This window comes from Boleophthalmus pectinirostris, unplaced genomic scaffold, assembly GCF_026225935.1.
Source record: "Boleophthalmus pectinirostris isolate CB_2022bp ecotype Guang Dong unplaced genomic scaffold, ASM2622593v1 HiC_scaffold_12, whole genome shotgun sequence".
In the NCBI taxonomy this organism is placed as follows: domain Eukaryota; kingdom Metazoa; phylum Chordata; class Actinopteri; order Gobiiformes; family Gobiidae; genus Boleophthalmus; species Boleophthalmus pectinirostris.
This window is the reverse complement of record NW_026571018.1, coordinates 39,296,167-39,309,971: the sequence shown is the minus strand read 5'-3', so window position 1 is coordinate 39,309,971 and position 13,805 is coordinate 39,296,167. Positions and strand designations below refer to the sequence as shown.

The window sequence follows — 13,805 nt, the reverse complement described above, 5'->3', positions numbered from 1 at the left end:
CAACATTTCAAAATGGATAACTAAGCAAATTAGACTGTAAAAAAGGGATTATGCAGTGTTTTTTATGCCAGCCTCATTTTCATACAGTCCATTTTGTGACACGTCCAGTTCTCGGCTCCAGGGTCGACTTAAGCTTTGTTCCATATCTAAAAATATTAGTAATGTGGCAAAATGTGGTGCTTGTACCATAAAAGTGAACTGTTTTGGTCCTTAACAGCTCCACTATTTTGGGATGATTCCACAGAACAGAAAATGAACACAAGAAAAGTAAGTAAGTTTTTATTTATAAAGCGCTTTTCACAGACATTTGTCACAAAGACGCTTCACACAGATTTACTCAGTCACTCCAGACCTGGTGGGACAAGCTTCTATTGTAGCCACAGCCGCCCTGGGGCAGACTGAAGAAAATACACTAATCATGCTAATGATGCTAATGATGCTAATGATGCTAATGAATGCTAATGAAGCTAAATGATGCTAATGATGCTAATGATGCTAATGATGCTAATGAAACTAATGATGTTAATGAAGTTTCTGAAACTGGACCAACTCAGATCTGAACCGGTCTCACTCTCAGCCGGGGCGTCTCTCTAGCGCCGCCTCTGGACCTAACCTGAAACAACAGGACAACAACAGGTCAGAAACCAGGTCTAAACCAGGTCTAAACCAGGTCTAAACCAGGACTAAACCAGGTCTAAACCAGGTCTAAACCAGGTCTAAACCAGGACTTATCCAGGTCTAAACCAGGTCTAAACCAGGTCTAAACCAGGACTTATCCAGGTCTAAACCAGGTCTAAACCAGATCTAAACCAGGACTAAACCAGGTCTAAAGGTCGTAGCAGTTGGACATTGAGCTTGAACAGAAGATTCACCTCGACTCTGATGATCTGGGGCCTCATTTATAAATCTCGTTTACGCACAAACCTTTGCGTATTCGCTCTTTACATCGACCGCGGGATTTATGAAACTCGTCCTAAGCGCCGCACTTTGCTTTTCTCTACGGCGGCTCGGATCTGCTGTAAACTCTACACAAAGTCTGGAGACACGGGGAAAAGCCACAGTCGTGGAGAGGAGCAGAAGTGAAGAGAGTTTGAGGAAGAGTTTGATCCAGAAATCATCAAAAAATCCACGAATATAAAAGAATGACCTTCAGATTTGTGCATTTAAGAGGTTTGAAAAAAACACGGAGAAGTGCTGTTTCTTCCACAAATGATTCTCTTCAATATGACACATTTGAAAGCGTGTGATTCCTGAGGCCTGTCGCACCAACGTCGATGGTTATGAAAAACATCTCATGACCACGAGGACGACGCACGAGCTCAGGTCCAACACAGACTTTATAAATGAAACCCCAGGTCTGAGTCTGACTCTGTAACACAAAAGAACCCAGACCAAGACCAGGACCAAGACCAGGACCAAGACCAGGACCAAGACCAGGACCAAGACCAGACCAAGACCAGGACCAGGACCAGGACCAGCTGTGTGCGTACCTCCCACAGAGAGCTGGAGTGTCTGTGTGTGTGTGTATAGTGTGTGTGTGTGTGTGTGTGTGTGTAGTGTGTGTGTTGTGTGTGTGTGTGTGTGTGTATAGTGTGTGTAGGTGTGTATTGTGTGTGTGTGTGTGTGTGTGTGTGTGTGTAGTGTGTGTAGGTGTGTATTGTGTGTGTGTGTAGGTGTGTATTGTGTGTGTGTGTGTAGGTGTGTATTGTGTGTGTGTGTGTGTGTGTAGTGTGTGTGTGTGTGTGTGTGTGTGTGTGTGTGTGTGTGTAGGTGTGTATTGTGTGTGTGTGTGTGTGTGTAGGTGTGTATTGTGTGTGTGTGTGTGTAGGTGTGTATTGTGTGTGTGTGTGTGTGTGTAGGTGTGTGTGTGTGTGTGTGTGTGTGTGTAGTGTGTGTATTGTGTGTAGGTGTGTATTGTGTGTGTGTGTAGGTGTGTATAGTGTGTGTGTGTGTGTGTGTGTAGGTGTGTATTGTGTGTGTGTGTGTGTCTGGAGCTACTAGAAAAAACCTCTGAGAAACATAAAAATGTAAGATCAAACTTTTACCTGAACACTTCACCCACAGACCCTCAGAGGAAGAGGAGGAGGAACCGTAGATACATCCTCTCAATGAAGACGTCTTCACACAGTTAGACAGGACGTTCCACACACGACTCTGTGGAAAACCATCTCTCACTTCTCCATAAACAGCAGAGCCACAGCCCAGGTCTCTGCACACACCAACTGTGCCCTGCTGCTGCCAGAATAATGACGGCTCCACTCGTCTCCACTCTCCTCTGTGTTTCACCTCCACAGTCCCAGAACAGCGACTGGCTCCTCCCACCAACCTGATTGGCTCTGAACAGACAAGAGACAGAGTGAAGCCCCGCCCCTTTACCTGAGCAGTGAAGCCCCGCCCCTTTACCTGAGCAGGTGAGGTTGACAGTGGCTCCAGAGGAGCAGGTGCTTGAGTTGGAGCGGGGACAGTCCATCAGAGCAGACTCATGTCCCTCACAGTGGAACGTCTGCCCCAGAGGAGAGAGCGCCCCCTGGAGGAGAGAAGGAGCCCCACAGTCCAGCTCCCTGCACAGCACCTCTGCCCCCCGCTGGTCCAAGTCCCCGTCACAGACCCCGGTCCAGGACCCGTCCCAGATCTGCACTGATCCTGAACACAGACCGGACCCCGAGACCAACCGCACCGAGTCTGTGGACACATGAACCACCTTTGGTCAGAATGTTTTATCTGTACAAGGAGGAAATCTGTGGAACAGTTTTCCACTGACTCTGAAAGAAAGCCCCACATCCACCTCTTTTAAAGCTCAAACGAAAACTTGGTTTTTTCCTTTGAGAACTGCACTGTGATTTTAATTGTTTTTCTATGGACTGGAATGGACTATGCAACTATGGGAACTGTGCAATGATGAAACTGTATAATGAGTGGAGTGTGACTGGCCCCTGTGGCCCTTGGGACAACGGATGGAAATGAGCCTTAGGCTACAATCCGGTGTGTTTACATTCATGTTGTCATGTTTGTTCATTAACGAGCTCTGTCCCAATCAAATCAATAAATACATAAATAAATAAATAAACATGTGTGACATCATCACTCTGAACCAATAGGACACACACATGTGTGACATCATCACTCTGAACCAATAGGACACACACATGTGTGACATCATCACTCTGAACCAATAGGACACACACATGTGTGACATCATCACTCTGAACCAATAGGACGCACACATGTGTGACATCATCACTGTAGTGCAGATTTATATCTGGGGTAAATATATAAATTATTGGTGTGTTTGTGTGTGTGTGTGTGTGTGTGTGTGTGTGTGTGTGTGTGTGTGTGTGTGTGTGTGTGTGTGTGTGTGTGTGTGTGTGTGTGTGTGTGTGTGTGTGTGTGTGTGTGTGTGTGTGTGTGTGTGTGTGTGTGTGTGTGTGTGTGTGTGTGTGTGTGTGTGTGTGTGTGTGTGTGTGTGTGTGTGTGTGTGTGTGTGTGTGTGTGTGTGTGTGTGTGTGTGTGTGTGTGTGTGTGTGTGTGTGTGTGTGTGTGTGTGTGTGTGTGTGTGTGTGTGTGTGTGTGTGTGTGTGTGTGTGTGTGTGTGTGTGTGTGTGTGTGTGTGTGTGTGTGTGTGTGTGTGTGTGTGTGTGTGTGTGTGTGTGTGTGTGTGTGTGTGTGTGTGTGTGTGTGTGTGTGTGTGTGTGTGTGTGTGTGTGTGTGTGTGTGTGTGTGTGTGTGTGTGTGTGTGTGTGTGTGTGTGTGTGTGTGTGTGTGTGTGTGTGTGTATGTGTGTGTGTGTGTGTGTGTGTGTGTGTGTGTGTGTGTGTGTGTGTGTGTGTGTGTGTGTGTGTGTGTGTGTGTGTGTGTGTGTGTGTGTGTGTGTGTGTGTGTGTGTGTGTGTGTGTGTGTGTGTGTGTGTGTGTGTGTGTGTGTGTGTGTGTGTGTGTGTGTGTGTGTGTGTGTGTGTGTGTGTGTGTGTGTGTGTGTGTGTGTGTGTGTGTGTGTGTGTGTGTGTGTGTGTGTGTGTGTGTGTGTGTGTGTGTGTGTGTGTGTGTGTGTGTGTGTGTGTGTGTGTGTGTGTGTGTGTGTGTGTGTGTGTGTGTGTGTGTGTGTGTGTGTGTGTGTGTGTGTGTGTGTGTGTGTGTGTGTGTGTGTGTGTGTGTGTGTGTGTGTGTGTGTGTGTGTGTGTGTGTGTGTGTGTGTGTGTGTGTGTGTGTGTGTGTGTGTGTGTGTGTGTGTGTGTGTGTGTGTGTGTGTGTGTGTGTGTGTGTGTGTGTGTGTGTGTGTGTGTGTGTGTGTGTGTGTGTGTGTGTGTGTGTGTGTGTGTGTTGTGTGTGTGTGTGTGTGTGTGTGTGTGTGTGTGTGTGTGTGTGTGTGTGTGTGTGTGTGTGTGTGTGTGTGTGTGTGTGTGTGTGTGTGTGTGTGTGTGTGTGTGTGTGTGTGTGTTGTGTGTGTGTGTGTGTGTGTGTGTGTGTGTGTGTGTGTGTGTGTGTGTGTGTGTGTGTGTGTGTGTGTGTGTGTGTGTGTGTGTGTGTGTGTGTGTGTGTGTGTGTGTGTGTGTGTGTGTGTGTGTGTGTGTGTGTGTGTGTGTGTGTGTGTGTGTGTGTGTGTGTGTGTGTGTGTGTGTGTGTGTGTGTGTGTGTTTGTGTGTGTGTGTTTTAGAGCCCGGCCGATATATCGGTTGGCCGATATTATCGGCTGATATGGGCACCTGGGAGGCATATCGGCTATCGGCCGATATACTTGCTGATATGGGCCGATATTTCACGTGGGTCATGTGATACGTCGTTATAAAACTTAGACTCTCTACATTCTGTTCATTTAATCCAATTTACAGACAGATAAATGTCCTAATATGTGACTCCACATCAGTATTTATCTACGGAGTCATTTGTGTGTGTGTGTCCGTACTGTCCCTGAACACACCACAGAGTCACGTCACTCACGTGTGTTTGTTTACACCCGCAGACGTGCGCAACACTGAGATTATTTTCTTTTTATGGACAATCGGTTTGAATCTGGATTTAAAGGACATTTATTAGTTCAGATTTGTGATGTGGGAGGAGCCTGTGTGAGCGGTGAGTGTTGGAAATATGTCGACTTTGAAGCTAGTTTTGGTCATTTGTTATGGGTTAGCTGCTGTAGCTCCGCACATAAACAGGCTGTTTTCTATCTAAAATCCACCAGAGCCAAACCTAAGTTTTTTTAAACAATTCAACATTTACAGTGAATTTTTACATCACTAAATATATCGGTGATTATATCGGCAGCTCCAACTCCCATTATATCGGTTTCATATCGGCCACAGCAAAATCCATATCGGTCGGGCTCTAGTGTGTTTGTGTGTGTGTTTGTGTGTGTGTGTTTGTGTTTCAGTGTCTACAGACGGAGCAGCGAGTGTGAGAGGGTCACAGAGGGTCACAGAGGATCAGAGGGTCACAGAGGGTCAGAGGGTCACAGAGGGTCAGAGGGTCACAGAGGATCAGAGGGTCACAGAGGGTCACAGAGGGTCACAGAGGGTCACAGAGGGTCAGAGGGTCAGAGGGTCACAGAGGGTCACAGAGGGTCAGAGGGTCACAGAGGGTCACAGAGGGTCACAGAGGGTCACAGAGGGTCAGAGGGTCACAGAGGGTCACAGGGTCAGAGGGTCACAGAGGGTCAGAGGGTCACAGAGGGTCAGAGGGTCGTCACAGAGGGTCAGAGGGTCACAGAGTGTCAGAGGGTCACAGAGAGGGTCACAGAGGGTCACAGAGGGTCACAGAGGGTCACAGAGGGTCACAGAGGGTCAGAGGGTCAGAGGGTCACAGAGGTCAGAGGGTCACAGAGGGTCACAGAGGGTCACAGAGGGTCAGAGGGTCACAGAGGGTCAGAGGGTCACAGAGGGTCACAGAGGGTCAGAGGGTCAGAGGGTCAGAGGGTCACAGAGGGTCAGAGGGTCACAGAGGGTCACAGAGGGTCACAGAGGGTCAGAGGGTCACAGAGGGTCAGAGGGTCACAGAGGGTCACAGAGGGTCACAGAGGGTCAGAGGGTCACAGAGGGTCACAGAGGGTCAGAGGGTCAGGTCAGAGGGTCACAGAGGGTCACAGAGGGTCAGAGGGTCAGAGGGTCAGAGGGTCAGAGGGTCAGAGGGTCACAGAGGTCAGAGGGTCACAGAGTCACAGAGGGTCACAGAGGGTCAGAGGGTCAGAGGGTCACAGAGTCAGGGTCACAGAGGGTCACAGGGTCAGAGGGTCACAGGTCAGAGGGTCACAGAGGGTCACAGAGGGTCAGAGGGTCAGAGGGTCAGAGGGTCAGGGTCACAGAGGGTCAGAGTGTCAGAGGGTCAGAGGGTCACAGAGAGGGTCAGAGGGTCACAGAGGGTCAGAGGGTCACAGAGGGTCAGGGTCAGAGGGTCACAGAGGGTCAGAGGGTCACAGAGGGTCAGAGGGTCAGGGTCAGAGGGTCACAGAGGGTCAGAGGGTCAGAGGGTCAGAGGGTCAGAGGGTCAGAGGTCACAGTCAGGGTCAGAGGGTCAGAGGTCACAGAGGTCACAGAGGGTCACAGGGTCAGAGGGTCAGAGGGTCAGAGGGTCAGAGGGTCACAGAGGGTCAGAGGGTCACAGAGGGTCAGAGGGTCACAGAGGGTCACAGAGGGTCAGAGGGTCAGAGGGTCAGGGTCAGAGGGTCAGAGGGTCAGAGGGTCAGAGGGTCAGAGGGTCAGAGGTCAGAGGGTCACAGAGGGTCAGAGGGTCACAGAGGGTCAGAGTCAGAGGTCACAGAGGGTCAGAGGGTCACAGAGGGTCACAGAGGGTCACAGAGGGTCAGAGGGTCAGAGGGTCACAGAGGGTCACAGAGGGTCAGAGGGTCAGAGGGTCACAGAGGGTCAGAGGGTCACAGAGGGTCAGAGGGTCACAGAGGGTCACAGAGGGTCAGAGGGTCAGAGGGTCACAGAGGGTCAGAGGGTCACAGAGGGTCACAGAGGGTCAGAGGGTCACAGAGGGTCAGAGGGTCACAGAGGGTCAGAGGGTCAGAGGGTCACAGAGGGTTTGTGTATCATGAAGGTTCATTTTGTATTTTTAGCCTCTTTAGTCATTTTAGTCGTGGGTTTATACAGTTCATGCACTGAGTCTGTGTTGTCTTCATATTACACTTTAATTTTGTGCGGCTCCAGGCAGGTCTGGTTTTTGGTTTTTTGGGCCAATATGGCTCTTTGAACATTGTGGGTTTCTGACCCCTGCTCCAAACAGCACAAGATGTTCTAAAACTTCTTCATTTACCTGATTCATTGGGAAGAGCTGTTTTAAGCAAATGAACAGCGTAATGTGGCGGCTCAGGTCAGGACAGAGCGATGAGGTCATATCTACATGTTTTCAAGTTCCAGTGTTTACAGACGTTCCACATTGTGAAAAATCTCAGAGGACCTGGTCGGAAGCCAAAAGTGACAACTGTGCTGGAGGAGAGTGACAGAGGTGAAAAAGAATCCACAGATCATCACCAAGGCCATTCAGGTGAATCTGGGCTCTGCTGGTGGAACATCTCAAGACAGACGATCCAACAGACACAACATACAGACGCAGACCGAGGAGGACAACACTTCTCCAGATTAGGCACACAAAAGCCCATTTAGCCTTTGCAAATGCTCAGCTGGACAATGGGGACTTTTGGTCTTCTGTTTTATGGTCAAATGAAACAAAAATGTAATTGTTTGGCCACAATGACGTATCCTTCATTTGGCATAAAAAAGGAGAAGCCTTCAACCCTAAGAACAACATCCCCACTGTCAAACATGATGGTGGGAACCTAATGCTTTGGAGATGTTTTACAGCCAATGGACCAGTGAGTCTAATCCCAGTAAACATCCCCATGAACAAAGAGCAACAGGTCAAGATTCTCAACAACAACATGAAGCAGCTGCAGAGGAACATGGACTTGGCACCAGTGAACATTTCAGCACAACAATGACCCAAAGCAAACTGCAAAAGTACTGAAGAAATGGATATTGAACAACAACATTACCATTTTGCAGTGGCTCAGCCAGAGTCGTGACTTGAATCCAACTGAGAATCTGTGCAGGAGCTAAAGATCAGGGTGATGGAGGAGACCCTCCAATCTGAAAACTCTGGAGCTCATCACTAAAGACGACTGAGCAAAACTACCAGTGGAGACGAGCAAAACACTGGTCAGCAATTAAAGGAAGCGTTTGATCGCTGTAACAGCCAATAAAGGCTTTTCTATTGATTATTGAGAAGGGTATGAATAATTCTGGACATGTCAAATTGATTTATTTTTTTTCACAATGATGTTTCTTGTACAACGTCTTATTATCTCCTGGGAGACGCCTGTGTCATTTCCAATCAAGAAAAAACTTGCCGGTTCAATAAACTTAACTTTAAGTCAAAATTTATCAGGGGAATAATTTTGGGCATGACTAATATATATATATATATATATATATATATATATATATATATATATATATATATATATATATATATATATATATAATATATATATATATATATATATATTATATTATACATATATATATATCTCCTGTGATAGCAAGACTGCAATGTCAAAAAACACGCAGGACACCCCTATTTGGACGATCCAAGAAGCCCACGGCTGGAGCTCGGAGCCTGTGGACCTTGGAGCCTGTGGACCTTGGAGCCTGTGGACCTTGGAGCCCGTCCGGCCGTGGATCTGTCCATCTTGTTGAACAGTAGCTAATGTTTATTAAACAAATATATGAAGTAAGTGCATGTGTGATTCGTCCAGGGTCCAGGTCCATCGTTCCACCAGTACAAAGGCGACTGCAGAACTGCACACCAGAAACTACAGATTTAAAGAAGTACCGACATGTGTGAGTGCAGCAGCCAGGGCCAGAGTGATGATGATTCCCAAGTCGTGTTGTTGCACAGACTGTGTAAAGAAGTGGACGAAGTGAGTTTGACCCACAGTTCAGCGTCGCTCAAATGAGGCTCGTGATGTTCACAGTGACAGGAGAGAATCTGGAGCCAGACTTGATGTTATAAACAGGATTTTTATAGAACAAAATAACTGTTTTGGCATGTGGTTCTACAGCATTAGCTCTGTCTACTCGTATATATGGTCTATGGTTGTATGAAAGTGATGATGATGATGATGATGAACAGAAAATGTCTAATTAAAACGTTTCATAATCATATTGTGTCTAAATGTGTTTGTGACATTCAACATACACATTTTATGTGAACTACTTTTAAACTCTTTGAGTTTTCTGACCAACTGTGTGTGATGTTTAGAGTTTGTTCTACCACATTGTTGAAGTTTAAACAGGAAAATAAAAAATAAATAAAAAAACATGTTTTTGGTGGAACATGGAGGATTAAATGTGAATATTATAATGAAATTGCAAGAAAACAACTAAACCGGGTCATTTTTTAACCTCTTATGATTCTAAAGGTTCATGTGTGTCTTACAGGTTTGTAACTCGCACCATTTGATTCTCTGACCCTGAAAATGTGGGTTTAACATTAAAATCAACATTTCAACTTATTCAGAAGCTGAAATATTTCAGAGAGATTTTTGGTGGCCATTTTTTAAAATTCCATGTGGCCACCATAAAAACATCTAATCTAAGCAAATGGATTGATTTTCTGACTCCACACACAATAACCTTTCCAAAAATATATAGTTTAGCAAATCCCCCAAAATTCCCACAAAAGTAAATAAGGACCTGGACTATAAGATCAGACTTTTACCTGAACACTTGACCTGCAGACCCGAGGGAGAAGGAGACGGGAACGTCTCAGAGATACATTCACTCACTGCAGACTTTTTCACACAGTTCGATTTCACCCTCCACACACGAGCCTGTGGAAAACCAGCTGTATATTCTCCATAAACAACAGAGCCACAGTCCACGTCTCTGCACACAGCAGCTGTGTCGTCCTGGTCCCAGTGTTTAAAAGGCTCATCCACTCGTCTCCACTCTCCTCTGCGTCTCAGCTCCACAGTCCCAGCACAGCGGCTGGCTCCTCCCACCAACCGGAGACTGGCTCCTCCCACCAGCTCTGAACAGAGAGACAGAGTGAAGCCCCGCCCCTTTACCTGAGCAGCGAAGCCCCGCCCCTTTACCTGAGCAGCGAAGCCCGCCCCTTTACCTGAGCAGCGAAGCCCCGCCCCTTTACCTGAGCAGCGAAGCCCCGCCCCTTTACCTGAGCAGCGAAGCCCCGCCCCTTTACCTGAGCAAACCCTCTCCTCTCAGTGAGCAGGTTGTGGGTTTGACTCCTGGTCTGTGTGAGTGTGTTGCTTCTTACCTGCTGAGCTGTTGTTTTCTGCCTGGACCCCTGCACACAGGACCCCTGCACACAGGACCCCTGCACACAGAGTTCATGTTACAAAATGGCGTCTGTTGGTCACATGACTCAGAGCTGTGCACAAACAACAAGATAAACCCAATATCATCAAAAATATCACCAATCTAATATTGTTTATTATTTGACTTTTGGTCATAAAACCTGAGTTTCCTCCATAATTAAGTTCAAAACCATTTTCATCCTTTTAGCAAAAACTGTAGCAAATATGTTGTAGTCATTATTTCATAAAGATATTGGAGGTTAATTATGGATGAGTCGACTCTACCAACACTATATATATATATATATATATATATATATATATATATATATATATATATATATATGGACTGGACGTTTTTCTGGACGTTTCTGGACGTTTCTGGACAGTTCAGGACGTCTGGTCACTCGATCTTTGACACATTTAACTTCTTTTCTATATTTATAAACCTCCTGAAAAATTTCAAAACCAGGACTAAACCAGGACTAAAACCAGGACTAAACCAGGACTAAAACTAAACCAGGACTAAACCAGGACTAAATCAGGTCTAAACCAGGACTAAACCAGGTCTAAACCAGGACTAAATCAGGTCTAAACCAGGACTAAACCAGGACTAAACCAGGACTAAACCAGGACTAAAACCAGGACTAAACCAGGACTAAACCAGGTCTAAACCAGGACTAAACCAGGACTAAACCAGGACTAAAGGTCTAAACAGGACTAAACCAGGTCTAAACCAGGACTAAATCAGGTCTAAACCAGGACTAAACCAGGACTAAACCAGGACTAAACCAGGTCTAAAACAGGTCTAAACCAGGACTAAACCAGGTCTAAACCAGGACTAAACCAGGACTAAACCAGGACTAAACCAGGACTAAACCAGGACTAAACCAGGACTAAACCAGGTCTAAACCAGGTCTAAACCTCCTGAAAAATTTCCCTCACTCAAAGTTTCTCAGTTGGTAAAGAAATAATTTATATTTGTGTGTTTTATTTTACATCAAATAAAGTCTGTGAAGAAGAAGAACCAAAACTCACCCCAACACCAGAGGGACCGGAGCAGCACCCTGAGGAACATGTCCGAGAACCAGGACTGAACCAGGACTGAACCAGACTGAACCAGGACTGAACCAGACTGAACCAGGACTGAACCAGACTGAACCAGGACTGAAAGCAGGACTGAACAGGACTGAAGCAGACTGAACCAGGACTGAAGCAGGACTGAAGCAGGACTGAACCAGGACTGAAGCAGGACTGAACCAGGACTGAACCAGGACTGAACCAGGACTGAAGCAGGACTGAACCAGGACTGAAGCAGGACTGAACCAGGACTGAAGCAGGACTGAACCAGGACTGAAGCAGGACTGAAGCAGGACTGAACCAGGACTGAACCAGGACTGAACCAGGACTGAACCAGGACTGAAGCAGTTCACTTTAAAGTGAAAACAGTGGTGTAGAGCGACGGTGTTTAACTGGACACGACTGGACTGAATGAAGCAGATAAAAGTTGTGGTTTGTGGCTCTGATCCTGATTGTGAATAAAACAGGACTAAATAAAGTGTTGTGGTGTTGGCGGTGCAGGAGTGAGCTGCTCACCTTTGCTCAGGATTTCCACATCTCGCACAAAAAGCAAATAATCCAGTGTGTTTACGGCAAATAAAGTGTCACAATCAAATAAGGTCAAAGGCAGAGAACAGGAACGGACAAATAAGGTCAAAGGCAGAGAACAGGAACGGACAAATAAGGTCAAAGGGACATTTTGAGCTCAATATTTTTCACATATTTATTCTGGTGATAAAGAAGATCTCAAACACAAACAAAATGACATGAACTCATTTTGGACCAAACGTGATGTTGCGTCGTTCTGCCTTTGGAGGCAGTGAACTTGAAAAGCGCCACTTCATGACATCACAAGGTGGAGCAGAGCGTTCGGAGCTCAGACAGAAGAATAATAAAGAACAACAGCAACGAAAACAAGAAATGAACCTGATGAAGTTTCTGAAACTGGACCAACTCAGATCTGAACCAGTTTCTGTAGCGACGCCTCTGGACCTAACCTGAAACAACAGAACTAAACCAGGTCTAAACCAGGTCTAAACCAGGTCTAAACCAGGTCTAAACCAGGTCTAAACCAGGACTAAACCAGGACTAAACCAGGTCTCTAAACCAGGTCTAAACCAGGACTAAACCAGGTCTAAACCAGGACTCTAAACCAGGCCAGGTCTAAACCAGGTCTAAACCAGGTAAACCAGGACTAAACCAGGTCTAAACCAGGACTAAACCAGGTCTAAACCAGGTCTAAACCAGGAAGGTCTAAACCAGGACTAAACCAGGTCTAAACCAGGACTAAACCAAAACCAGGTCTAAACCAGGTCTAAACCAGGACTAAACCAGGTCTAAACCAGGACTAAACCAGGACTAAACCAGGAACTAAACCAGGTCTAAACCAGGTCTACTAAACCAGGTCTAAACCAGGACTAAACCAGGTCTAAACCAGGACTAAACCAGGACTAAACCAGGTCTAAACCAGGACTAAACCAGGTCTAAACCAGGACTAAACCAGGACTAAACCAGGTCTAAACCAGGACTAAACCAGGACTAAACCAGGACTAAACCAGGACTAAACCAGGTCTAAACCAGGTCTAAACCAGGACTAAACCAGGTCTAAACCAGGTCTAAACCAGGACTAAACCAGGTCTAAACCAGGTCTAAACCAGGACTAAAACCAGGACTAAACCAGGTCTAAACCAGGACTAAACCAGGACTAAACCAGGTCTAAACCAGGTCTAAACCAGGACTAAACCAGGTCTAAACCAGGACTAAACCAGGACTAAACCAGGACTCTAAACCAGGACTAAACCAGGACTAAACCAGGTCTAAACCAGGACTAAACCAGGTCTAAACCAGGTACTAAACCAGGTCTAAACCAGGTCCAGGACTAAACCAGGACTAAACCAGGACTAAACCAGGACTAAACCAGGACTAAACCAGGTCTAAACCAGGTCTAAACCAGGACTAAACCTCTAAACCAGGTCTAAACCAGGTCTAAACCAGGTCTAAACCAGGACTAAACCAGGTCTAAACCAGGACTAAACCAGGGTCTAAACCAAAAACTAAATCAGGTCTAATCCAGGTCTAAACCAGGTCTAAACCAGGACTAAACCAGGACTAAACCAGGACTAAACCAGGTCTAAACCAGGTCTAAACCAGGTCTAAACCAGGACTAAACCAGGTCTAAAACCAGGTCTAAACCAGGTCTAAACCACTAAACCAGGACTAAACCAGGACTAAACCAGGTCTAAACCAGGTCTAAACCAGGTCTAAACCAGGTCTAAACCAGGAACTAAACCAGGACTAAACCAGGACTAAACCAGGTCTAAACCAGGACAAAACCAGAACTAAACCAGGACTAAACCAGGTCTAAACTAAACCAGAAACTAACCAGGACTAAACCAAGGTCTAAACCAGGACTAAACCAGGACTAAACTAAACCACTA

General features: G+C 46.3%; 1 protein-coding gene across 3 annotated transcripts; it reads right to left on the bottom strand.

Moving 5' to 3' along the window:
• Positions 1-478: 478 nt before the first annotated feature.
• On the bottom strand, positions 479-11,945 carry LOC110170291 (CD5 antigen-like). 3 transcript variants are annotated; one of them, XM_055148985.1, is made up of 7 exons: positions 11,517-11,945; positions 11,347-11,421; positions 10,269-10,328; positions 9,711-10,022; positions 2,404-2,682; positions 2,046-2,336; positions 479-613 (listed from the first exon to the last, which is right to left on the bottom strand). In XM_055148985.1, exons 2-7 carry the CDS (start codon positions 11,384-11,386, stop codon positions 609-611), a joined length of 987 nt encoding a protein of 328 aa, XP_055004960.1. In that variant the 5' UTR covers positions 11,387-11,421; positions 11,517-11,945; the 3' UTR covers positions 479-608. The 3 variants fall into 3 exon arrangements, with proteins under 3 accessions (XP_055004960.1, XP_055004961.1, XP_055004962.1); XM_055148986.1 differs by lacking the exon at positions 11,517-11,945 and having other exon boundaries at positions 11,347-11,422; XM_055148987.1 differs by lacking the exon at positions 11,517-11,945 and having other exon boundaries at positions 10,269-10,313; positions 11,347-11,401.
• Positions 11,946-13,805: the final 1,860 nt, after the last annotated feature.